The sequence below is a fragment of the Silurus aristotelis genome (assembly GCF_946808225.1).
Source record: "Silurus aristotelis genome assembly, chromosome: 5".
NCBI classification, from domain to species: Eukaryota; Metazoa; Chordata; class Actinopteri; order Siluriformes; family Siluridae; genus Silurus; species Silurus aristotelis.
In genome coordinates, this window is record NC_139578.1 from 21671184 (window position 1) to 21697316 (window position 26133).

The window sequence follows — 26133 nt, forward strand, 5'->3', positions numbered from 1 at the left end:
TGTGCCAACTGTGTGTATTGAATAACACATACTTTGCACCAAGTGAGCCCCCAAACATGTACTCGACTATCAAGTGTGGTCTTTCAATGGTCTGTTTTGTGTTTTTGAACAAGCTAGAGTATGTTAGTACAGACAGAGGAACATGCCTCTTTACTGACACCTACTTACACACACAGGGAGGATGTGTGGGATAAACACCATGTTCTGAGCTCTGTGTTTACTGCCGAGCAAGAAGAATTTTTATGGGACTTAAGACCTCTAGAGCCAAAGTTCATGGAGACCTCCTTTAGTGCTCTCTTACTCTCCCATACTCTCCCTCCCTCTCTCTCTCTCTCTCTCTCTCTCTCTATCTGTCTGTGACTGACTGAAGACTGAACACTGACACCAAAAGTTAAACCTCAACATACTGGGAGATCTTTCCCACAGTGTTTCGAAAACATACACTCATACTCAGACAGCCACTCTCCCTTCTTCATCCACAGCCACACATGTTAGCTCAGGGAACCAGATACACATGCGGCTTCTGTTAACCCGAGAGCAAGGGGGTCAATCCACTTGATCCCAAGCATGAATACCTTTCATATGAGTGTACTGCATCCATAGCAACGAGACCCGTTCCTGCTCCCCAGCCCCCTCTACAACTAGTAAAAGCAGGGCCATCTTTAATTCACCATGACCTACTGTACAAACACAGGGTTCAAAATGACCAGTAAAGTAACAATTAATAGTCCATAAAATATCAAGTTAAAAAAAAAAAAGATTTGGGGGATTTGGTTGCTATATTTAGCCCAGCAGTTGCTCAGTAAATACAATTCAGAAATTTTACAGAAACCATTGTTTGCTAGTTTCACTATATTTCTGCTTGATGTTGAATTATTTTAAAGTAAATATGAATCCTTTCTGATTTTATGGAAAATGGATACAAGTTCATAGTGAACTGAAAGTTTTTTTTTGTCTGTCACTGTTATCCTACAATGAGTCATTTTGATTTCATGAGCTAAACTCTGCTTTTTCTATCTCCTGTCATTTGATCTCTTTTCCTTAACTTACAAGAGCCTGTAGAAAGATAAAGTCAAGTTAATGGAAGCTTGGGTGATTTTCTCTCTATTTCCATTCCCTCCTGCGTGCCTGTAGTTAGTTATAGGAACTATAGAACAGTTGATTTATAGCAAATACCTCAATCTGACAGTCATTGTTACCATGTCGATGTTTGGACCGCGTTTCCGTGCATATCTGACACCAGCTGACTTTTTCCCTTGTCTGACGTTTTTGAGATTTTGTGAGCAGGAGTTTTCTGCACAAGAGTCAGGATTATGGATCAAAGCCACAAGTGGAGGGAGACAAAATGGGTAGCTTTCTCTAAGCAGGTGGTGTGTGCATGATGAAAGTTAACACCCTGCTGTATGGGCAAAGATGGATTAGTACAGATTCTGTAGACAGTGTGTGTGTGTGTGTGTGTGTGTGTGTGTGTGTGTGTGTGTGTGTATTCCCTCCAGATGTTTTGCAGGATGTAATTCTCAGCTTGGTCTTGTTGAAGTGAAACCATAGCAGATTGATTTGTTTGGATGGTGTTGGGAGATTTGTGTAGCGATGGTGGAGAGATTATTGGTGACTCAATAGTGTATATGTTGGAAAGTTGCCATAAACCCTATATCTCCAGGTCTCTCAAAAGTCAAGAGGTTGCAGGTGTTTTACTGTTCCTGACCTAGTGGCTCAAATGTAGAATATGGGTGGGATTAAATTGGGATTTACAGTGCAGTTTATGAATAAACATGTGTTTTTAGTTGTTCTCTTGCCCCATTTTGCATTGTATACTTAAGCCCTGAACTGTTTTACTAGCATTAGAAATTTGTTTTTGATGGACTCTATAAAACAATTCTGTGCATTACTCTGCTAAGGACATCTGCCAATCAGTGTAAATGTACATATATTACAAATAAAACTCTTTTTTATCAAAGAGTTATTTTAACTAGCCACAATTAAGTACGTCTAGATGTAGTTTCTTTTGGAAAAATGCATGTATTTTGCTGATCTTATTGTTGGTTTACCTGATGATGGTCAACCAAATCAACCTAGTTCTGTTTTTTGCAGTTTTTCATACTGTTTTTTCTAAAAAATATATATGTTTTAATTGAATGCAGGCAAATATATAGCATATGATACTCCACTGTTCTAAAGGCACTATTAGTCAATAAGGGTTTTATTTATTACAAAATAAAAATTTCTGTTGACCTCGGCAATGTCAAAGGTGTTACAATTAATCTGTTTATAATAAATAAAATAAATAAACATGGTATATATTTCTTATATATTGCTTATCAAAAAAAAGTATAATATTTGTCTATAATTTATATGTAGGTAACGGATCATCAATCTCTAGATATATACACCAGTGCGTTACACCAAGAGGAATGCATTAATATCAGGTAAAACAGACCTAGCCATGGATTATCCTGCTTATACCATGGTCTCTTGCCAGCATTGACAAGTGAAAGCAGTCAGTGATGTTTGCAGTGCAAAATTTGTAAGGATAAAAATGAACTCAGTTTTAGGAAGTAATTTTATATATTATGTTAGATCTAGAATTCTGATTGCTCTAAATCACACGCTGAGATAAAGTAGGATAATAAGATTACATTTATTTGAATTATAATAAATAGTTTCTAGATAGTGAATGACTTAATATGGTTACAAGTGTGTATAAGGCAAAGCATTGATTTACAAAGCTGAATAAACTGACTGGAACTATTTGTATATTCAACAGGTTGAACCCAATCCTTCCAGCCAATCAGAATAGAGTATTCAGACTGACCATAGTATAAGTACATATATAAAACATAGCAGTAATTTTACTTTCATGAGTCTTCCTCAGTATCCAGTGGTTGTGTAGTGAGGGCTTCTGGAAGATTAGGAATCTGGAGGTAGAGGTAAATCACATGGACCTGAAGAAAGACAAATACATAAATAAGTTTCCAGAAACTCCATATTGCACTTTCTGACTGTATTCTTTTAGTGTTGCAGGTAACTGTAATAGATTTCACATTATGAGACACATAATGACAGCTAACTGACCTGAACTTCAACCTCTTGAGAGATGTCCACTGATAGAGCGCACTGATCTAGACTGGTCACTGGGGGGCGCATGAGAGTGGGGCCAAACACAGTGGCCAGATTACTCAAAGACATTTTATTCATTTCCTCCTTTAATGCAACCCTAAGACAAGACGAAAGAAAGAAAAAGAGGAAGGGTTACAAAAAAGGCAGAGAGCTGAGAAGGTTTAAGAGAAGTTTAATGAGGAATGAATGTTTATTTTAAGATTCTGTTCACTAAACCTGAAAAGTCGCTGGAAGTGAAACCTAAACGCCCAGGCGACCGTTAATCCTAACAGATTCATAAATGCATAGTTTTAAGTATGTATACAATTAAAGAGCATAAGTTACCTTTTAAGGTGATGTAGGAGGAAGAGAAGCGTGTTGCGATTGACATCAGGGAAGGATTGTAGCTCAGACAACATAGTGGTCGCTCTGAGATTTGTGTCCGACAGATCTGATTGAGATACACAGTGTGTTAGTTTGTGTGTTGGGAGAGAGAGTCGATAATAGAAAAATTAAGAAACTCACCCATTGCTTTAGAGAGCCTCTGGAAATATTCAGAAGGAATAAGAGGCTCAGGCAGTTCTCTTAAATACAACTTAAGAGTGCCAGACACTACGTTCACATCTGCACTTCTCACCTTACTCATAGCCTCCCAGTAATCTAAAGGCAGAAAAGAACAGTTGCTTAACTTAAAATGTCTTCTAACAAGCAAGTATCTTTACCAGCAGCCCTACAAATACATTTTACATAGTAAATGTATTTTTTTATTATAAAATGTGGAACAAATCTCTTTAATTTCAGTGCAGTGGTTTTGCAGTGGTAGTTTCATAGTAACACTTTAGTGGCACAGTTTTTTAGTATGCGTTGTGGGCACTTACTGGTGTTAAATGCCTGTTTCAGAGCCTGAATCTCATTACTGGCTCCTGAAATTCTGTAAATACCCTCTTCTTCCATTCCTCTTCTCTCAACCTCGTCAACGCAGGAGCGCACTATATGAGGAACCAGCACATGCTCTTGTCTGCAATAAACAGACCAAGACAGAGACACCCACACATGCACGTACGTGCACAGACACACACACACACACACACACACAAGGTAAAAAAAGGAGGATGTAGCTCATTGGTTAAAATGTTAAACTTCTGATCAGAAGGTTCTGAGTTAAATTTCCAGCACTCCAGAGCTGACATTGCTGTGCCCTTGAGAAAGGTGCTTAACCCTTAACTGCTAGGTTGTATAAATTAGATCAGTGTAAATTGTTCTGGATAAGTGTTCAAGGTACATGAATGTAAAGGCAAAAAAGGAAAGCAAGTTTACATAATTTAGTAAAACCAATATATAAAAACAGATCAAGCAAAAGAGGATATCTGCTTACAAAATTCCGCAGGAAACCCTGAACGTGACAGAAAGTGTACTTTTTGCAGAACTTCCCATGATTTTGCCAAGTTGTAATATTCCTGTCTTACATAACTAGGTTTCATTTCAGACTTATCAGCCATTGTTAATTAATTCTCAATAATACACAGAATGCCACAATCTGAGAAGATTTACTTTGACTTTGACTTTTTTATTACCTGATTAAAGCGTAATAAACCAATCACTCTATCTCTTTCTATATTTTTTTTTGAGAGAGAAACACAGCAATATCTATCACAGTTAACCAAAGTGTGTTAAAATTTGACTGAAAATTAAACCCAATGAATAGAATTGCAAATTCTGACCTTGCTACATCTTCAATCAGCACACAGAACACAGGTTTTTGCTGAAGAGGGGCTGAACTGGGAGGCTCGAGTAGATGGGGTGAGTATTTTATTGACAGCATCACTTCTAGTGAGCCCAAACTGACTTTCATTTTCTTCCACTTTTTCAGTGTATCAACAGGATTTAACTGTAAAAAACATTCATGCTTATATTATATAGGTTGATCGTAAAAAAAACAAAAAAGATTGTATATAAAAGTGATCCATATTGTTTGTGATTATGTTTAGGAAACTGATGTGTAGCATAATTCCAAAAGAGGCTACATCTTACCTGTATAATTGCTCTGCCCAAAATTTTCTCCTCTGACTGAGAGACACACAGCAGGCGAATGGTTTGAGCTCCATCTACCTTTAGCTCCAGCTCCTGTCTCACACACACACACACACACACACACACACACACACACACACACACACACACACACACACACACACACACACACACACACTCACAGCACAGGGTCCATTTTTACCCAAGGGTTAATGGTTCTAATATCAGCTTAACTACTGTTAGGGTCAAATTTACTGCCAGGCTTCAGAATTTAGGGAAGCTCATTGTTTTTCAATGCCTCATTCAAACACAGTTAAATCAGTTATAAAGTGCAAATTACACCAGTCGATCAAAGTATGCAAAAGAATGTGTTTTTTTTTGCTCAAGTAAAGTCTATACCTGATCCCACTGTGGCATCAGACTGTATGATGAAAGACATGTCTGAGCTCTTCTGTCAAAAATCTCATAGCCATCAACTTCAACACACAAATAGACACCTGAAGTCATGAAAAAGTACATTTAGAGTTAGGGCCGAGTTGAGTGTTTTCAGCAATCAAAAACAATTATGGAATGTTTAACTGATTTCTTAAACCTTTATAAAAACATAAAAGGTTTGCTGATTTTAACATACCGTATTTTCCGGACTATAAGCCGCTACTTTTTTCCACGCTTGGAACAATGACTTTCTTGGTAGGCTACTGTTTAGATACAAGTCGTGTAACAGACACCGTCTTTTATTAAAGCGTGTGTAAAGTTCATTAGTTTCAATGTAGATAGCGGCTTATAGAGAGGTGCGACTTATTTATGTTTAATATAAAAATCTTTGTCAAATTCAATGGGTACGGCTTATATTTGGGTGTGCTTAATAGTCCGGAAATTACGGTAATAAAAAACATAGTTTTCCTCAAGCATTATTCTAATATAAAAATGCATATTCTTGTTAAAAGCAAAATAAATAAACAGATACATACAATACTGATACATTACATAATGTGTATACATTAGATTTACGTTTTTTTCTATAGCGCTTATAAATACTGTCCTTCCTACAATCTTATACTGTCAGTTCAGGTTGTGGAACCAGGAGCTCCTGAGCAACTAATAAAATAGCTCAACATTTAAGATTATTATAGACATTAACCTTCCTTTAAAAAAACTGAACTTGAAATTATCATCCAATACATGAATATTCAATTGATCTAGCAGCTAATAGTTCATTGGTATATTTAATATTAGTCCTATTTTACATTTCAATTTTCATGTAGATAAAAGTCCTGGCAAAATAATCCCCCTCACTACACCAGTATTACAAACACTTGTTGGTTTTACACTCTAATTACTTTACAATAAATGTACATATTTAATGAGTATTAAAAAAAATTTAATTTATGTATGTACATTAATTCATGTTAAGTTCACGCAAGGTGATATTTTTGTGTATAAGCAATTTAAAAGGTGATTTATGATTTATGTGCTGTTGAGACACAAAACTTACTGGCTGGCTGCTGTAGGCCACAGGCTGAATGCACAATTACTGCCACACTGCCACACATGCTGTTTTTCTCATTGTCTGTATGAGAGAGAAAGACAGAGACAGAGAGAGAGACAGAGACTGAGTGAAATGGATATTTCTGTGGAGTTTTGTGTCCGGGCCACAGCAGCACACAACATAAGAATTTATTCACATTTAGTTTTGTGCCTGTGTGTGTGTGTGTGTGTGTGTGTGTGTGTGTGTGTGTGTGTGTGTGTGTGTGTGTGTGTGTGTGTGTGTAAAAATTGAGGTACTGACCAGGCTGTAGGCAGCAAAGTGGCAGCTGTTGAGTCATTCTTAGTTTGACACAAGAGTTGGTGAGAGAGAGTAAGTCTGGTGGCACTGTCTCTACATCTGAGACACACACACACACACACACACACACACACACACACACACACTGGATTACAGTTAAAATGATAAAGACACAAGATAAATCATTAGGATGTTTTTATTAATTTCTACATACTCTCTGCTTTGCAGGTGTTAATTGCTTCTCTCCACTCGTCTAGCTCGTAGAATGAAGGAAAGTGAATTGTGTGACTCTGAAGTGAGAAAGAGAGACAAAGATAGAGGGAGGTGTTAGGTACTACTCAGAAAGTGATAAGCAGTGTTGAGGCAGCTTTATACGAACTCTACAGTGTGTGAATTTATATTGATGCATTTCTGCATACCCCACCTTACAACTGTGGCTATGTAGCTCCAAAATAAAAGAAGGTTTGTGGGTGACAAGCCAACTTTCGCATGCTTCGAGCTTCCTTCTACAACGATCAGCAGCACGACAAACCGAATCCTTCTTCTCTTTCTGTAACATGCAAAGCCTAATCATTCTCATGCATAATGACCTGTACACAACTGTACACTTAAATAATTTCTTAAGAACAAGTTAGTTTTACTGAAACAATATTTTAAAGCCCCAGCAGACAAAGATATGGCAGTGTTAAATTTGAGATGACAGTACCATGTTCTATTTCTTTCATTGATGAGATCCTTTATCCAGCTTGGATAATTAATCAATTACACCACATTTCCCATTATTAGATTATTTGGTTGCCCAGTATTTTTATTATTTAAACAAACACACACACAGACAATAATGAATAGCTTTTATGCTGGAACAGAAACTAAAAACGTTACCATTAACTGCTGGAATGTTTGCCTCAAGTGGAACACCTTCACTCTCATATTGCTGATTTTAAGCTGAAGGTCAGCTGATGCTTCTGTCTCTGCTGCCCAATTCATCTTGAGTCCTGCTATTGGCATATACCAACAAAACCTGTAGTAAGGCTGCCTCCTGAAACACACACACACACACACACACACACACACACACACACACACACACACACACACACAGGGCCAGTAAAAAACATTTGCTAAAAGTGGAGAAAGCAACTAGTATTTTTAAATGGCAATCTGATTTTCTGGTATCCCTCACCCCATAGCCCCACACTTTAGCTTAACACAAAGTAGTAGATCTGTGTAAAGAAAAAGGTGCCTGAGGCTCCGTCCCCCATCACAGACTTCCACTACAAATCCATCACGCACAAGTTGTCGTCTCTGTGAGGAACACACACATATATAAGACATAATGTGTAAAAATTATTTTGAGCTGCTATGGCAGTGTCTCTAAGAGCAGCGCAAATGTTCATGCATTGCTCAAGTTTTCTCAAGTTTCTTGTGCTATTTTTGTTTATATGTGTGATCACACCATGCAGCTTGTACATTATGAAGGATATTAAAGTTCATGCTACTTTCTAAGCATCATAATGGTTTTATGTGAAATCAGATTCAAATGACTAACAACAGTTTTTGAGAATAGAGATAGGATGTGTTATCTGTGTTATATTTCTTGAATACAATATGCAGTTTTTGAGATGTTATACAATGGGACTGAAATAGTTAGTGTCAAATGTTAAACTGTACATGTGCATGTGTGTATGCACAAATGTCCATGAATGTGCATGTGTTCATGTATACCTCTCCTCTGCTAAGAGTGACAGAAGTCTTGCACTGTGAACCTTCATTAACACCAGACAGGAAGCTACTTGAGACACGTAAAGCTTCCTGTAGCACTGCACTGTCCTGGTGATCAGCTGGAGTGTGTTTGAGCAGATCCTGTATAAATAAGAAAAGACATAAACTAAAGAGCAGTAAACATAAGAATTTGAACCATACTTTTAAGCATTTAATCAAATATATATATATATATATATATATATATATATATATATATATATATATATATATATATATATATATATATATATATATATATATATATATAAAAATAAAATGCTTGAATAAGTGACATAAAACTGTCTTACATGCAGAACAAGAGTAGTCTTAGTCACTCTGTCTAGGGGCTTGTACAGGAGAGCTGTGATGTAAGTGTGACATGATTAAAACAGACGGAAAATCTAAAATTAATGTACAGTATAACTGAAAAATAACGGTCAATATTGTGTTACCTTCAAAGGTATACATAGCCCTGTAATTGTCTGATCCTTTGGTGAATTTCATACTCTAAATAACAAAAAATGTGAACAGGAATATGAGTTTATGATTTTGTTTTCTTAAAAAAGCATGAATCTAATGCAATCAGATTGACGCACACGCGCCGCACACACACACACACACACACACACACACACACACACACACACACACACACACACACACACACTCACAGTGATGAACTGCATACACACCTGGGCAAGAGTTCGGAATCGTGGGTCCGACTGGGTGCATTTTTTCACTATGTCCACTGCATTTTCATAATTATCAATGAATCCTCTATACACTCCTAACTGGCTCACCTACACATCACATGACAAAAACACAAACACTAATAATATTCCTTAAAATAAAAAATCAAACACATTTCACATTATAAGTTGTATGCAGTCAGGTCCATGAATATTAAGATATTGACAGTTATTGATAATTTAATGGCATACCACAATATATTGGAGTTGAAATTGAAGAATTAAGATGACCACAGAATGTAGACCTTTAACTTAAATACAAGGGCATTTATATACAAATGAAGTAAATCAGTTTAGTTGCATTCAACCCCAAGAAGTTCACAGACAAGGTACTGCCAATGAAGCAAGCCATCATTAAGCTAAAAAGTCAAAACAAACCAATCAGAGCGATAGAAAATTTGGCACCCTAGATTTGGAACATTATTAATTGAAAATAATGCATCAATGAGCTTAGGAACAACAAATGGCACAGGAAATGTCATAAAATACACAAGAATTCTATTCCTTGTGAAGAAAAAACTTTCACAGTTGTCCAGGCCAAAAGTAGAAGCAGACATATATGTGTCAAAGACAACAATCAAGAAAAGACTTCAGCAAGTGTTTTCTACAAGTTGACAATGCTGAAAACCATACTACAGTTTGCAAAAACATTATATGGAAAACATGCAGTTATGGAACAATATTTTATAGACAGGTGAAACCAGGATCAGCATGCACCAAAATGAGAAAGTATGAGAAAAGCATACCCCATCATCTTGTGGTGTGGGCATTTGTGACTGCCAATGGAATTGGTGCCCTTTGTATTTATTGATGATGTGACTGCTGACAAAAGCAACAGGATAGATTGTGAAGTGTATCGGGGTATAAAGTTTCCCCAGATGCCTAATTCCTCAAAACTCATTGGATGGTGCTTTACAGTGCTGATAGGCCTGGAGCATACTTTGAAAGTAATTCATTTTGAAAAGGCAAAGAAGTGGAATGTGGAACTGAGAATAAATTTCACTTGCTGATGCAAAACCAAAGGCAAAATGCTCCAAGAAGAAGTTGGAAACAAGATGTAAGCCTTCAAATTGAGCTCATATTCATTCTTTAATATCAACTCAATACACTGTAGTAGACAACTAAAATAAAAAATTGTGCATGTCAAAGTATTTATGTTTGCAACTGTGGATCTCCATTTTATACCCTTAAAATTACCTGTAAGCACATAATATGTAAAATAAAATTTTAAATAAAAAATAAAATTCTTAAAAAAAAGAATGAATAACCTTAAAGTATAATAACATATATAAAAACTCACAAATTTGATGAAGAGGTCTCCCACAGTCATGTCAAGGTTCTCATGGCTCAGCTGCAGAGGAAGTCCAGGCTCCAGATCTAAATAAAACTGTAGTTTTGCTTTGAGGTTTCTGTGAAACTCAGTGTGGATATCTAAGAGCTCTGGAAGCTGGTAGAACACTGTTTGGACCTGCTCAATGGACAATACAGGCTGGGATGTACCAGCTGAGGCCCTGAGAGCCTTCAAAGGCTTGAACAAGAAAACAAAAAGAGAGAAAAGTTTAAGGAAAACCTGAAATATAACTGCAATACGGGTTTCACTATTATGGTAAGGCACTGATTGCAAAATAGTAACCATGCTATTCAATACATATGGTAATGTGAATGAAAGTAAAAAGGAAGCCAACAGATTTTCTGTTGTTGTTGTCGTCATCAGTCAGTGAACTACCTGCTTTTCAGAGGATAAGCCTGATTTACTAACAACGAAAAGATGAAAGAGGAAATTACGAATCTGTGATACCACAAAAACAGGCACAAGTGCAACAACTTGGAAACAATGTGGTTTTTTAAAACGGCAGTGACTACAGAGCAGAGCACTACAAGAGCAGTCTCTTAACTCCAGTGACAATATCCTGGTAGTGGGGGTCTTACAGTCAGTAATTGCCTGCTTACAAAGCTTGGCCATATAATAATTTAACTAGATTAAATGGCCAATAAAAGACAAATTTTACCTCATAATGTGGCCATTAAATTTACATCAACTGGCTTGTGGGTGGAGCATCGGAAGTTTAAACCCAAATGTCAGTCTGGTTAATAGTAGAAGAAAGTTAAAAGTTTCCTGCTAAACTTCTCTCAAGTCTTCTCTCATGCTAGACAGGCAAACCAAAACATAACCAGTGACCTGCCAAAGTTAGTTAGTTTGCTTTATCAAGACTAGTATTATTGCTTTAAAACCAATTATGCTCAGTATAAAAAGAAACAAGTACATCACTTTTTGCGTGTGAATAGAAAAAGATGAACCACAGATAAAACTGAAAGGGGAAGAATCTTTTTCCATTTATCAAAAATACTATTGTGGTGAAGGTATAAGCATGAGCTAAGCATTGGCTAGCAGAATACTAAAATAAAATAATTGCTTTCACAAATTTTTTTATTCGTTTCCTTCTGCTATTAAAAAGAGTATAGTATGCGTTTGCTACACACTGACAGCATTTGACTTTTATATAAAGAGATGAAGGTTTCATTGTCTTGGCATTGCGCACTGGGTCATTTTCTGCGTGATATAGTTTCTCCCAGTTAGAGTCAATGTATTTCTATGTAAATTGGCAGATATAATGTTTCTGTACACTTCCTGAATTCATTCTGTTGTAATCACAGATAAAGATTGTTGAGCCTGTTTCAGAAGCACTCATAAAAACCCAAGTCATGACATTCATCCAGCGTGCTTGACTGTTTAGTTTGTAGGTTTTGGATGATGAGCAGATCATTTCTTTCTCTATACTTTCGCCTTTCCTTTCCTTTGGTAGGGGCTATTTTTGGTTTCAGAAATTTTGTTGCACATCTCTGTAATTCTTTGCTCATTCTAATCTGGCCTACTGATTTTTACTGCTGATTAGTGGTTTGCACTTAGTGGTGAAGCATCTATGTTTCTGCTCTCTAAGTCTTCTTTAGCCAGTGGCTTGTAATACCTTCACCATTATACTATTTGTTAACAAATCTAGATGTTAATATCAGAAAATTAAACCTTGCTATTTCAATACTTTTGGAAGGGACTGCCATATATAACTATTTTAACCCGAGACATAGTTATGGTGGATATTCATTCCTGTGCATGAGGCAAAATTCATAATAGATAACAGATACATTCACACAATTATTTACAAGCCCAATTCCTAAAATGTTGGGATGCTGTGTAAAATGTAAATAATTACACAATGCAATGATGATCTTATGAATCCATATTATATTCACAGTGTTTAAACTGTGGAAATTAACCATTAAAAAAAAAAAAAAAAAAAAAGTAAATCTGAATTTGATGGCCTCAAACGTTGGGATAGGGGCTTAATAGCCTGGTAAAGTAAATGTTTCTAAAAAGAAACAGATAGAGGGGCATTTTGCAACTAATTAGGGTAATTGGCAAAATGTCAGTAATATGATTTGGCATACAACGAGTATCTTAGAGAAGCAGAGTCTCTCAGAAGTAAAGATGGGCAGAGCTTCACAAATCTGCGAGAAAAAAAAATGCATCTACAAATTGTGAAGCAATTTGTAAATAAAGCTCCTTAAGATGAAATTGTGAAGACTTTTATTCTCATTATTTACAATGAATAATATTGTCATCATTTCAAGAATCTGGAGAAATCTCTGTTCTCAAGGTATAAGGAAAATCAGTATTAGATGCATGCAATATTTGAGCCCTCAGGTGGCACTGCATTAAAACAATTATGATTCTGTAATAGAATTTACAGCATGTCCTGAAAAAAACACCTTCAGAATTTTTAAATAATAAAGAGGAACCATCTGGCTTATTAGCACTTAGTTCAAAAGGCTGCATCTCTGATGGAATTCGGGTGTTTTATTGCCTATGGAATGGGCAGCTTTCATATCTAGAAAGGCACCATCAAGTTGTTAAACAGTGGTAAACATGGGCCTGTTCCATCTTTTTTTAAACATGCTGAAGTCATCAACTTAAAAACCACCTTATTTTTTCCAAAAAAATTCTACATTTCCTCAATTTAAACATTTGATATGTTTTCTATGTTCTATTGTAAATAAAATATGGGCTTATAAGATTTGCAAATCATTGCACTCTATTTTTCTTTTTTTTTTTTTTACATGTGAATGAATGAACGAACGAACGAACGAACGAACGAACGAACGAACGAACGAACGAATTAATTAATTAATTAAAAGTTTACAAGTTTGTATGTGTTAGTGTGTGTTTGTTACCATGAGCAGAGTTTCCAACTCATTCAGGTAGGTCTCTTCACTGATTAAAATCTCTTTGAGTAACTGCAATCTTCTGTCCAACATGTCGTCTGGGCTATTACAAGTCTGGAACAACAACATGAATATCAAACAGTCAGAGATTTTTCATTATAAAAATTGTTTATGCCAGCTCAAGAGAAAAAAAGGTCAGTTACTCTAAGAACTGTTGATAATAATAATAATAATAATAATAATAATAATAATAATAATAATAATAATAATAATACTGAGAAGTAAATGTTTACAAAGATCAACATTTCATTCCAGAAATACCCCAAGCTAAAGATTTCTTGGTTCTTGAACCACAGATAAGTGTCCTTCATACTTTTAGCACAAATGCAATTTTATATATCCACTTTCTCAGAGAGGTCAAATCCTCATATGAGTTTATATCCCACTGCTATGCTGATGGCACTTAACTTATTCTTTACTGTCCTTCCGAAGACACTTATGTTTCTGCAAGGATTCCATCATGTCTAGCCAACATCTTGTCAGGGATGGCAACTCATCAGCTGAAACTAAATCCCAACAAGACTGAGCTGCTTTACATTCTTTGACGTGCCACCCCATGTAAAGATTTTGTGATCCTTCTAGTGTGCAGTCGGCAACCCATTTACTCTAAAGGTGTCACTGGGATTGAGTTCAGAGCTCTGTGGAGGCCACTTCATTTCTTTTATTTAGACCAGAACAAACCTCATGTTCATGAACATTACTTTGTACACAAGGAACATACTGGAGCATATTTGGGCCACATATCAAATCAAATAAAAAAAATTCTATGCTGCAGCATATAATGACATCCTATACATCAACGTGCTTCCAATTTTCTTTCAACACTATTTGGGAAGAATCAAATAATAGTCTGATGGTCAGTTGTCAGAAACCTTTTTTTGCCATATAGTGTGTATTGGGTGTATTTTAAGAGACAAAGTATTGTATTCCTAAGGCAGAACATTTTGAAGGTAATTTTTGTGCTATGTAACTGGTGGTTTTGAGGTTTGGGTTCAACCCTTCCTGATTTGACCAGTCAATCAGGCTAAAGGACGTGTTAAAACGTGTTTTGTACAATTGAACAAAATACTTACCGGTGTGTATGGAAGACTTGCCACCTCCTCTGTGATGCTGGGAATCCAGTCGGTTTCATCCCCAAACACATCTTGGGAGAAATCTGGATCCACAGCTTCATTTTCATCCACTACCAACCCAGTCAGAACAAGATTTAGAACTGAGTGTCATTTGAACTATAATCACCTAAAACTATTCATTGACTGCATGTTTGCTATTGCAGTGCTGGCAAGAAAGAAATTTAAAAAATCTGCAAATATTAAAACAATTATTCCAATCATATGTATTATTAATGAAGAAACGCAAACCGCTCACAATATCACACAGAAAAGTCTTAAGACGTGTTAGGATTGCAGAAGAGTAGCGAACTTGACTGCAGTGACAACATTAAATGTTGAACAATATGTAATACGGTAATGAAACCTTAAACCTACCCGGTATACCGTTGGATATGAGATACTGTAGCGAATCTTCAAAAAGCTCCATCAGCAATCCACAAGAGGGGCACAGACCAGAGTCAGCAAAGAGCTAATCTAGACAAGTCTCTTCTACTGTCAAGAGAGAAAATATAAACCGTTCTTCCTGTTTCTCTGACCAGAGAGAGAGAGAGAGAGAGAGCGAGAGACTCAACTTCAACTTTATTAAACAGCTCGAAAGTGAAAGTAATCTTATTAACACCTGTCCTTTTAAAGAAATGATGATTAGCGATATGGATGTGGTCCTTCGTCAGAAACTGAACTGAACTGAGCACACACACACACACACACACACACACACACACACACACACACACACACACACACACACACACACACACACTGTGTGACTGATCTGTACAATCCGGACTCAACACACACTCGTACTCACTTCGCACACTCATGATTCAGTACCACTCATATTACATCACTTCATTACCATAAACTGTTTACATGTCGTTTTTGCACATCTTCCTGGATTGCTGCTAAGTTGCTCTTTTGCACAATATTTTGTTTAAATTTTTGCTACTGTTCACAAGTTTACTGGCGGAGCTATTTCGTGTTTTGTGTATTGTCTTTGCACTGTCCTGTATTGTCTTTCACTGTCCTGTGTTGTCTTTGCACTGTCCTGTATCATCTTGCACTGTCCTGTATTGTCTTTGCACTGTCCTGTATTGTCTTGCACTGTCCTGTGTTGTCTTGCACTGTCCTGTGTTGTCTTTGCACTGTCTTGTGTTGTCTTGCACTGTCCTGTATTGTATTTGCACTGTCCTGTATTGTCTTTGCACTGTCCTGTATTGTCTTGCACTGTCCTGTGTTGTCTTTGCAATGTCTTGTGTTGTCTTTGCACTTTCTTGTGTTGTCTTGCACTGTCCTGTGTTGTCTTTGCACTGTCCTGTATTGTCTTGCACTGTCCTGTGTTGTCTTTGCACTGTCCTGTGTTGTCTTACACGGTCCTGTGTTGTCTTTGCACTGTCCTGTGTTGTCTTTGCACTGTCCTGTATTGTCTTGCACTGTCCTGTATTGTCTTTGCACTGTCCTGTATTGTCTTGCACTGTCCTGTGTTGTCTTACACTGTCCTGTGTTGTCTTTGCACTGTCCTGTGTTGTCTTTGCACTGTCTTGTATTGTCTTGCACTGTCCTGTGTTGTCTTTGCACTGTCTTGTGTTGTCTTTGCACTGTCCTGTATTGTATTTGCACTGTCCTGTATTGTATTTGCACTGTCTTCTATTGTCTTGCACTGTCTTGTATTGTCTTGCAATGTCCTGTATTGTCTTGCACTGTCTTGTATTGTTTTGCACTGTCTTGTATTGTCTTGCACTGTCTTGTATTGTCTTGCACTGTCCTGTATTGTCTTGCACTGTCTTGTATTGTCTTGCACTGTCTTGTGTTGTCTTTTCACTGTCCTGTATTTTCTTGCACTGTCCTGCATTGTCTTGCACTGTCTTGTATTGTCTTGTATTGTCTTTGCACTATCCTGTATTGTCTTTGTACTGTCTTGTATTGTCTTTGCACTGTTTGCACCAGGTTGCACACATGCACTTTATGTGGTGAGGACACGTACTAGTTATTAACACTGTGTTTTTCTGTTTTTGTGATTGTTGTTTTATGTTGCATCAGGGTTCTGGAGGAACTGATGCAACTTTTCTTGTTTCATCTCACTGTGTACTGCGTCAGATATATGGTTGAAATGACAATAAAAGCTTCTTGACTTGACTTGAAACATCAGCCTAATTATTTTATTCCAATTATGTTATATCTAGGTCTAGATGAAGTACATTCGATGCTTTGTCGTTGTCTGTCTATTTGTTTGAGAGATTTGGTGTCCCTGCTGTACTTTGAGCCCAGTATTCCCGAGACCACCTCATCAGACAGTGCAGTGGATGAAAGAACGAATGAATTACTGAATTAATTAATTAATTGTATTTCATTCATTCATTCATTTATCAAATGTTTTTGACTGAGAGAATCTGTGTGCTCTGTGTGTAGGTGAACGGATCCACCCAAAAGGCACCGGAGAACAGTCAGTTATGGGGCTTCGTGGCTTTACACAATTTCATTAGTAAAATGTTGGGCCACCACGAACCACCAGAACAGCAACAGTGCACCCTGGCACACTTTGTACACGGTGGTAATGTGATCGTCAGACAGTGATCTGCCACAATGTTCAATTTGAATGAAAAGTGATGAATAGTCTAAGAGGACAAGTGAACAACTAGAAGACAAGATTTGATAAGAACAGCTTTTAGATCGAACGCATATATTCCAGAAGAGGTCGGCAAAGAGGTCTAAGAGCACAGGAAATGGAAATCACATGAATAGAGCAAAACAACAACAACAACAACAACAACAACAAAAACCCGATTAATAATGCTTAAAATAATAGCTTTTTTTTGATGAGCACTGAAGTTTTGTTATGACATTTAAGTTGTGATTTAGGGTTACGCCTTTTCAATATCTGTAATTAATTTGAAAAAATCCATATGGTACATATTATACTACTTTTTTCATCTATGCAAGCCTGTATATTGAGCTAATATTTAGTTATTTAGTCTTATACTAATGTTCAGTTCGAGAAAAATGTTTGACACACGTCTTTACCAGATATGGGCATTTGATTTGCTATTAACTGCATTTCTTTTTACCTAAATTTGAGAATTTCAAGGCAATAATCTGATTATAATTATTTCTAATTAGTTTTAAAGAGGTTTCTTATTTTGACCTGTGCAACTCTCCCACCTAGTGTTTAGAAGTTGCTATTGAAATAAAACAGATCATTTAATGTGAGTGCATTACCAACAGATGGTGCAAGAGAAACATCAAGAACGACACAAAAAAACAATGCCCTTTTGCAATGCTTTTTAGATGCCATGACCTCAATTAATTTATCTGTGGGGTCTGGCATGCCTCAAACTTTACTTAGATCTCTCTTGCTTGGGTGAACAGTACAGGATTAGCAAAAATGCTCGGTGTATTATCACAATGTCAAAATCTTAATCAATTACAAAAGTGCAAATGTTGAAGCTTATTATTGTATTAAATTGTCTTGTTTGTTCATGTATTTTGGGCAAGGGTTAGTAAAACCATTAGCCATTCCATGGTTACCTGCACACTGCAAATAAGCACTGCATATACAAGGATGAATATACATGAGATGACTGACACTGGAACTGTTGCAGACACAATAGTTACACAGATCCTAAGAGATAAAAAGAAAAGTGAAAAGAAAAATATAAAACGTTAAACCAGGGACATTTTCTGCATATATTAAACAAAAATATTTAACTTTCAACTTTCAAGTTTAAGTTTATTTCTATAGCGCTTTTCACAATGGACATTGTCTCATAGCAGCTTTACAGAGTGTAAGAATTATAGAACAATTGCCTTGTACTCCTTTTAGTTTCTGTAAGGCGCTCTATAAATAAAACTTGATTTGATTTGATTTGAACAAAAATTTAATTACAAAAGCTATGTGTATTTATCACTGATGAGCAGCCTCCCTTAGATGGTATAAAGAAGACACCTTTAGAGAAACTTTAGGTGACACCAATAATGTGATTATAAATCATAAAAAAACAATACAAACACTGGAGAGTGAGAAATATCATGAGCACTGGAGTGTGTGATTATGAGTAATGTCCTTGCTACAGTCTTATACAGTCATTTAGAATCGTGGAACCAGGTGCTCCTGAGCAGTAAATTAGCTCAACATATGATTTAATTTATATTTAACATCAACTCCTCCTTGCCAAAACGTTTTAAATGTTCAATGATGGAGAAACAGCATGTGTATAATGTTATTTTTTGGTTTTTTATTTTAAATACATTTGCAGAGATTTTTCAACAAACCTCTTTCACCTTGTCATTATGGGGTTTTATTTGTAGAATTGAAACAAAAATAAATCTCCTTCCCCCAGCACTCACATATTAACCACCTTCACCTGTTTCCCATCATCATCAGCTCAGAACACAGGTGAGGTGCGTTTTTTCATTTCCGTTCGGAAATTTCATTGGTCTAATGTTATGGGGTTCAGTTTTTTGGCTTGAAGTTTGTGAAACCGGGAAAAACCCAGGAAAAATTCATAATTAAGCCGCTTCGATGTTTACGCCGCGGGGTTCAAAACGTGGGGGAAAAAGTTTCGGCTTATAGTCCGAAAAATACGGTACTCGAGACAGCAAGAGATTAAAGACAGTAATAAACTTTGTGCAGGCATGTCCCTTTTTGTTCTGTGAAATAGAATAAAAAACAGGAATTAAATCATCATCGACGATTGTCTGTAAGTTTGGAATAAAAATCTGCTTCATGTGTGAAATGTAGAGGAAACAACTTTCTCTTAATCAGACAATTTTATATTTGTCCAGACTGTTGTGTAACTTGCAACATTTTCCAAAGAGTTAGCTAAACAAAAAGAAACCAAAAGTAGAGAACCACCTGATCAATCACACCCATATGTGATTGTTGAACATCCTATTCCATATTTAGACCCCCTTAACTGTTAGAATACATTTTCTGTAGATTTTGTAGTGTAGGTGTGGGCCTTGATTTATTCAATCACAGGAGCATTTTTGAAATTATGAATCCATGCAAGAAACAATTGAGAACACTTAACAACCACCATTTAACTGTTTCCCAATAATAAGTTGGATTATTTTTTCACTCATGTGTTGCAACACAAAAGGACTGTTTTTACAATGATCTTTCTCCGTGTCCAAGTTGGGTTTTTTAAGTTCATGCTGAATAAAAAGACAAATGAGAAGAGCAAAATGTGCAACGCTTCTGTTTGTTTCCACGAGTGCTAGTGAACTGCACACTGAATCTCAACAGGTTATGGGCCCAGGAAAGGAAACAAGTGAGCGTTTTTTTTCCTCTCGAGTAAGTTAAACGCGACGTATTACGCGTTATTGATAAGGCTAACGAACTAGCTTACCAAGAGACGCATTAGGAACAAAGTCAGCGATTCTACAAAATGGCAAGTAGAGCGGCAGGGTTTCTGGTACCGCAGTTTCTGTTTGATGGATCTGAAGAGAAATATGACCTTTGGGAAACAAGATTTCTTGGCTATTTGCATACTCTAAAGCTAAAAGAAACTATTTTACAAGAACCTGTTCATGCTAATGCAGAACAGCTAATCGAAGACAGGCAGAAGAATGCTGATTGCTATGCTGAATTAATATGATTTATAGATGATAAAAGCCTATCGCTTATAAGACATAAAGCAGCTGATGATGGTAGAAAAGCGTTTAAAATACTAAAAGAGCATATTTCGGGGAAAAGCAAGCCACAGATAATAAATATGTACACACCGTTAACCCAGCTACACATGACCATGAGTGCTGGATTGACTATTGTCATGATTCTCCGTGGACTACCAGATTATTTCAAGCCGCTAGTCGTCCACATAACGCAAAATGAAGACAACTTTACATTCATAGACTTTAAAAGAAGATTGAGAATTTATGAGGAAGCTGAGAAAATAAAAACAGAATCCACAGATAATGTGATGAAAGCCCACATGAGACAAGCACGAGGCCCTTTAAAGTCACACACTAAAGACAGAAAATATGAGGATACCAATGTGACCTGTTACAAATGTGGGGTAAAGGGACATATAGCCAGAAAATGTTCCAAGAGGGTGTGGTGCAATCATTGCAAAAATAATACATATGCAGAATTTCTATGTAAAAAAAAGGTTGGCCAAGATGACGCCAGAAAGGTTGTAGATGGAAAGGACCATTTCTTTAAAGCTGAGCACTAAAGATCAAAGGCATCATGGTAGACGCTGGTGCAAACTCTCATATTGTGAATGACATCAACAAATTCAAAGACTTTGACAAATCTTTTCATCCTGAAACTCATTCAGTGGAATTAGCAGACGGGACAAAATGCAGCGGAATGGTTTAAAAAAGAGGAACAGCTGTGATTTTCTTCCTAGATGATACTGGACAGCATCACAGAGTTCAGCTACAGGATGCTCTATACATGCCTACATACCCACATGATATTTTCTCAGTTGCAAGGGCAACAAATGGTGGAGGGAACAGTCATATGGTTACCAAAGACAGCAGCAGGTTTGACATTCATGAAAGTGGAAATTTTTATTATTTGCCGACTGTCGAAGAGAGTATTGACCAGTGCAATGTGTGTCATGATTTACAAACTTGGCACAAAATTTTGGGTCATTGTAACTATGACGATATCCAAAAGTTACAAGGTGTAGTTAGAGGCATTGAGATAAAACAGAACACAGTCAGAAAAAATCGATTATGTGAAGTATGTACAAAGGGAAAATTCACTCAGACAAGAAACAGGGAGCCAGACAGAAAGGCAAAGAAACCCTTAGAACTAATTCATACTGACTTAGCAAAAAAGGACACAGATATGCACAGTCGTTTACAGAGGACTATTCCGGCACTGTGTAAGTGTATTTTCTGAAGTGAAATGAAGACACAATTCAAGCCACAAAAAAATTGCTAGCTGACATAGCACCTTATGGAGAAATCAAGTGCATCCGTTCAGATAACGGCACTGAATGTATGAGTCGAGATTTTCAGGCATTATTAACAAAGAATAAAATTAGACATGAAACGTTTGCACCCTACTCACCTCATCAGAATGGCACAGCAGAAAGAGGTTGGAGAACACTCTATGACATGACCAGGTGCTTACTGATAAAAAGTGAATTACCAAATGATTTATGGAACTATGCTATGCAAACATCAGCTTATGTGAGAAACAGGTGATTCAGTTGACGTATAAAGAAAACCCCATATGAGTTATTTACAGGCATAAAGCCAGGTGTTTCCAAAATGCAGAAATTTGGATCGATATGTTTTACTTACAAGAGAAAGGCAAATTGGAATCTAGGTGTAAACAAGGTGTGTTCATCGGCTATGATTAAAACAGTCCAGCTTATTTAGTGTACTATCCAAACACAGAGAAGGTCCAAAAGCATAGGTTGGTGAAGTTCACAACTAAGACAACCAAAGAAAGAAAAAAACACAAACATTTGTGACATTTACAGAATTCGAGGATATAGATCCTAACATCATTAGCAGTGAAAAAGATATTGATGAAAATGTAGAAAATGTACCAGGCCAAGGCAGGTACCAGGCAAGTGATGTTTCTGAGACATTGCCTGAACATACTGATCACACGCATCCTAGCAAAGATGCTAAGGATATAGTCAGAAGGAACCCACCAAGAAGTAGGAGGAAACCAGCTCATCTACAAGATTGAGACTGAGTATATAGAAGACAAACTTCAAACATGTATAGACTGTTGTTACAGAGTTGTATGCGATATACCACAAACTTACCAGGATGCCATAACATCAACCAAAGCAAAGCAATGGAAGAATGCTATGGACAAAGAAATGCATTCACTGGAGGAAAATAAGACATTCACACTCACTCATTTGTCACCAGGTAAACAAACAGTTGGGGCAGATGTATTTATACACTTGTGAGAGCGTATAAGGGCGGGAAGAAGGAACGCCACAACATGTCAGGTGTAAAGGCTTCACAGCCACTTTTATTTTTGATTTTCGTGTCTCAGGCAGTACGTCTTCTGGCTCACGCGCGTACACACACCACCCGTCTCACACACACTCTCTCCTCCTTAAATGCACCCCCCAATCACTGGAAAATAGAGAACACTTAATAGGTCACATTAGCTTCAGGTGAGGCAATCCCCTGCCTACCTGCTCCCGGCCCTGCCCTCCATTCACAAACCGACGCTCGGCCACGCCCCCGCTGCCACATACCCCCACCACCCGACTCAGGCCAGGGAGCCGTCCGGCCCGCAACCGACCCCCCCCCCCCCTGGCTCGAGAGGAAGTCAGCCACGACCATCCGCGTCCCCGGTCTGTGGGCCACCTCGAACTTGATTGGTTGAAGCGCTAGATACCACCGAGTGATCCGCGCGTTGGTATCCTTCATGCGATGGAGCCACTGGAGCGAGGCGTGGTCCGAACAGAGGGTGAAGGCCCGTCCCAACAGATAGTAACGGAGGGTGAGGACCGCCCACTTGATAGCCAGGCACTCCCTTTCGATGGTGCTGTACCGGCTTTCCTGCACTAACAGCTTACGGCTGATGAACAGCACCGGCCGTTCCTTCCCCTCCACCACCTGGGACAACACGGCCCCCAACCCTCTGTCCGACGCATCAGTCTGTAAAACAAAAGGAAGAGAGAAGTCAGGAGCATGTAAAAGCGGACCACCGCAGAGTGCGGCTTTGACACGCGTAAAAGCCTGCTGGCACGGCTCCGACCACTGGACCGGATCTGGCGCTTCCTTTTTAGTGAGGTCGGTCAGCGGTCTGATGACGTCCAAAAACATATGGATGAACCTCCTATAATAGCCCGGCAGACCCCCATTAACCGCCTCACCTCCTTTTTGGTCTTGGGTCTCGGACAGGCTGCAATCGCTGCCGTCTTATCGATTTGGGGACGCACCTGCCCGTGACCCAAATGGAAACCCAGATACCGTACTTCCACCCCCCCAACCGCACACTTCTTCGGGTTCGCCGTGAGCCCTGCCCGTCTCAAGGTCCGCAGGTACGGGCGACTGCGCACCACAATACCGGGAGATGTCTCGATATGGTGTTCTATAAGGTTTGTTCGCCCAGGCACGGGAGAGAACACGTCCGCAAACTCCTGCTGTAATTCTGACCTGTGCTCTCTGCGATGGCGAGAGGTGGGCTCCACAGGGAACCGAGGCGGATTCTGACACGTTTTTTAGTCGTACCTCCGGTCCCAGCTCCTCCCTCTCTGGAATCACCATCGCTAGAGACACCGGCACCACCTCACTCCATAATTTTAGGAGATTCAAGTGATATACTTGGAGTGCCCCGCCCCTGTCCGTGTGCTGCACCTCATATTTGACATCTCCCACCCGCCGTGTAACCTCGAACGGCCCTTGCCACCTGGCGAGTAATTTCGAGCTTGACGTAGGCAGTAGAACAAGGACTTTATCTCCCGGTAAAAACTGCCTAAGCCAAATTCTCCATTGTTAGCTGTCCCAGTGTGTGGAGTTTTGCTCTCAGTGAATTTCATTTTTTGCGCTCGAAGGTCCCTCCTCCCAATTTTCCCGGAGAACGTCCAGCACTCCACGCGGCTTACGGCCGTACAATAATAAAAGGGCTCGAGGCATTTATCCCAATTCCGCGTGTCCCCATGTACGAACTTCCGAATCATGTTTTTGAGGGTTCGATTGAAACACTCCACCAGACCGTCGGTTTGTGGATGATAGACACTGGTGCGAATCAATTTAATCCCCAACAACTTGTACAGTTCGCAAAGAGTTCGTGACATGAACGCCGTGCCTTGATCAGTCAGGATCTCTTTCGGGATCTCAACTCGGGAGATAACGTGGAAGAGCGCCTCTGCAACACTGCGTGCAGAGATGTTGCGAAGGGGCACTGCTTCCGTTTATCGCGTCGCATAGTCCACTATGACTAATACGAAGCGATGCCCGCGTGCGGTTCGCTCTAATGGCCCGACGAGGTCCATGCCGAGTCTTTCGAAGGGAACCTCGATTAATGGTAAAGGGCGCAAAGGCGCTTTTGGGATGGCCGGCGGATTCACCAGCTGACATTCCCGGCATGCCGCACACCATCTACGCACATCGCCGTGAATGCCCGGCCAATAAAAACGGTCCATTAGGCGGTCTAAGGTTTTAACACAGCCTAGGTGCCCGGCCATCGGATTATGAGCCGCATGGAATAAAAGTTCCCTACGGCTCTTTGGGACCAACAACTGGGTCGTTTCCTCTCCGGTTCGAGTGTCCTGCGTCACTCGGTATTATCTATCTTTAATCACGGCGAGGTAGGGATGGGAAAGCGGGCTATCCGTCCGGATTCGCTGACCATCGATTGCTCTCACCTGGTCGAAGGCGTGTCGGAGCATTTCGTCCCGCGGTTGCTCGAGGGGGAAATCCCCGGGGGGAATTCCCCGTAGGGCGGAGTCTGCCTGACGCGGAACTGACGTCCCCGGCTCCGCCTCCCCAGCCAACATGGCGCACCCTCCCGCTTCACCTTACCACAGGACCCATCAACACACATTTCCCTAAGTAAGCGAGGAAAAGTGGCCCAATTCGTACCCAAGATTAGCGGATGGGTGAGTCAGGGACTAACCGCCGCCTCCACTCTATGATTTCTCCCCCTCAAACAAACCGAAATGGCCACCAGTGGATATTCCTGAACGTCCCCATGCACACATTTCACCTTCACCCGGCGTGCAGCATTCAAAACCTTGCATCGCACCAGGCTTTGATGGATGGCTGTCTGCTCGCAGCCCGAATCCACCAACGCCTGGTGTGTACCCCCTTGGATACTCACAGGTATACAGTAGGTTCCTGCTTGATCGGGGGCAGCCTGTGGCGCCTCGGGAATCCGGACCATCACCCCCAACTCCATGACGGGACACTGATCCAGGAAATGCCCCGGCTCCCCACAGCGCCAACAGACCCAGGCTTCCGCTCCACACCTGCGCGGACTGTCTCCCCCACCTGTTAAGTCAAAGGCAAAGATCTGTGAGCGAGAGCAGAAGGAGAGGAAGAGGAAAAGAAAGAGGAAGGAGCTTGCCACCGGCTTCGGGGAAATCGGCCCCCGTTTCCGGGGTAAGGGAATGGGAGGAGAGGGAGAAAAGCCAGGGGACAGGGAAGCAGGAGATTCGGACGGAGACCCAGGGGATCCGCCCACCCCCGCGTATGCCGCCAGGTGGTCCTCTGCCAACTGTACCGCCTTCTCCACGGTCTCCGGTCGCTGGCACTGAACCCATTCCGCCATCCGCGGCGGAAGACGGGCGATAACCTGCTCCAACACCATGCAATCCAGAACCTCGTCCGTGCTCCGGTCCTCGTTCCGCAGCCATCTCCGGGAAGGCATCGCGAAGCTGGTGGG

General features: G+C 39.3%; 1 protein-coding gene across 3 annotated transcripts; it reads right to left on the bottom strand.

The window, feature by feature from the left end:
- Positions 1–2619: 2619 nt before the first annotated feature.
- Positions 2620–15592, bottom strand: LOC310726998 (active breakpoint cluster region-related protein). 3 transcript variants are annotated; one of them, XM_083543029.1, is made up of 23 exons: positions 15436–15592; positions 15192–15308; positions 14778–14887; positions 13654–13758; positions 10727–10954; positions 9370–9477; positions 9130–9184; positions 8986–9038; positions 8639–8776; positions 8097–8218; positions 7796–7952; positions 7338–7463; positions 7128–7203; positions 6917–7012; positions 6623–6697; positions 5527–5624; positions 5128–5220; positions 4818–4984; positions 3975–4114; positions 3622–3756; positions 3442–3547; positions 3073–3214; positions 2620–2942 (listed from the first exon to the last, which is right to left on the bottom strand). In XM_083543029.1, exons 2-23 carry the CDS (start codon positions 15241–15243, stop codon positions 2856–2858), a joined length of 2469 nt encoding a protein of 822 aa, XP_083399155.1. In that variant the 5' UTR covers positions 15244–15308; positions 15436–15592; the 3' UTR covers positions 2620–2855. The 3 variants fall into 3 exon arrangements, with proteins under 3 accessions (XP_083399155.1, XP_083399157.1, XP_083399156.1); XM_083543031.1 differs by lacking the exon at positions 15436–15592 and having other exon boundaries at positions 3622–3640; positions 3734–3756; positions 15192–15356; XM_083543030.1 differs by lacking the exon at positions 15436–15592 and having other exon boundaries at positions 15192–15355.
- Positions 15593–26133: the final 10541 nt, after the last annotated feature.

Bases quoted from the DNA above. Each gene is read 5' to 3' on its own strand.
- LOC310726998 (XM_083543029.1), bottom strand. From the start codon at position 15,243: ATGGAGCTTTTTGAAGATTCGCTACAGTATCTCATATCCAACGGTATA. The intron at 13,759-14,777 runs GTAAGTATTTTG...TTGTTGTTCCAG, and splicing joins CAAGTCTTCCATACACACCG to ACTTGTAATAGCCCAGACGA. The intron at 7,953-8,096 runs GTGAGGGATACC...TGTGTGTTTCAG, and splicing joins CTAAAGTGTGGGGCTATGGG to GAGGCAGCCTTACTACAGGT.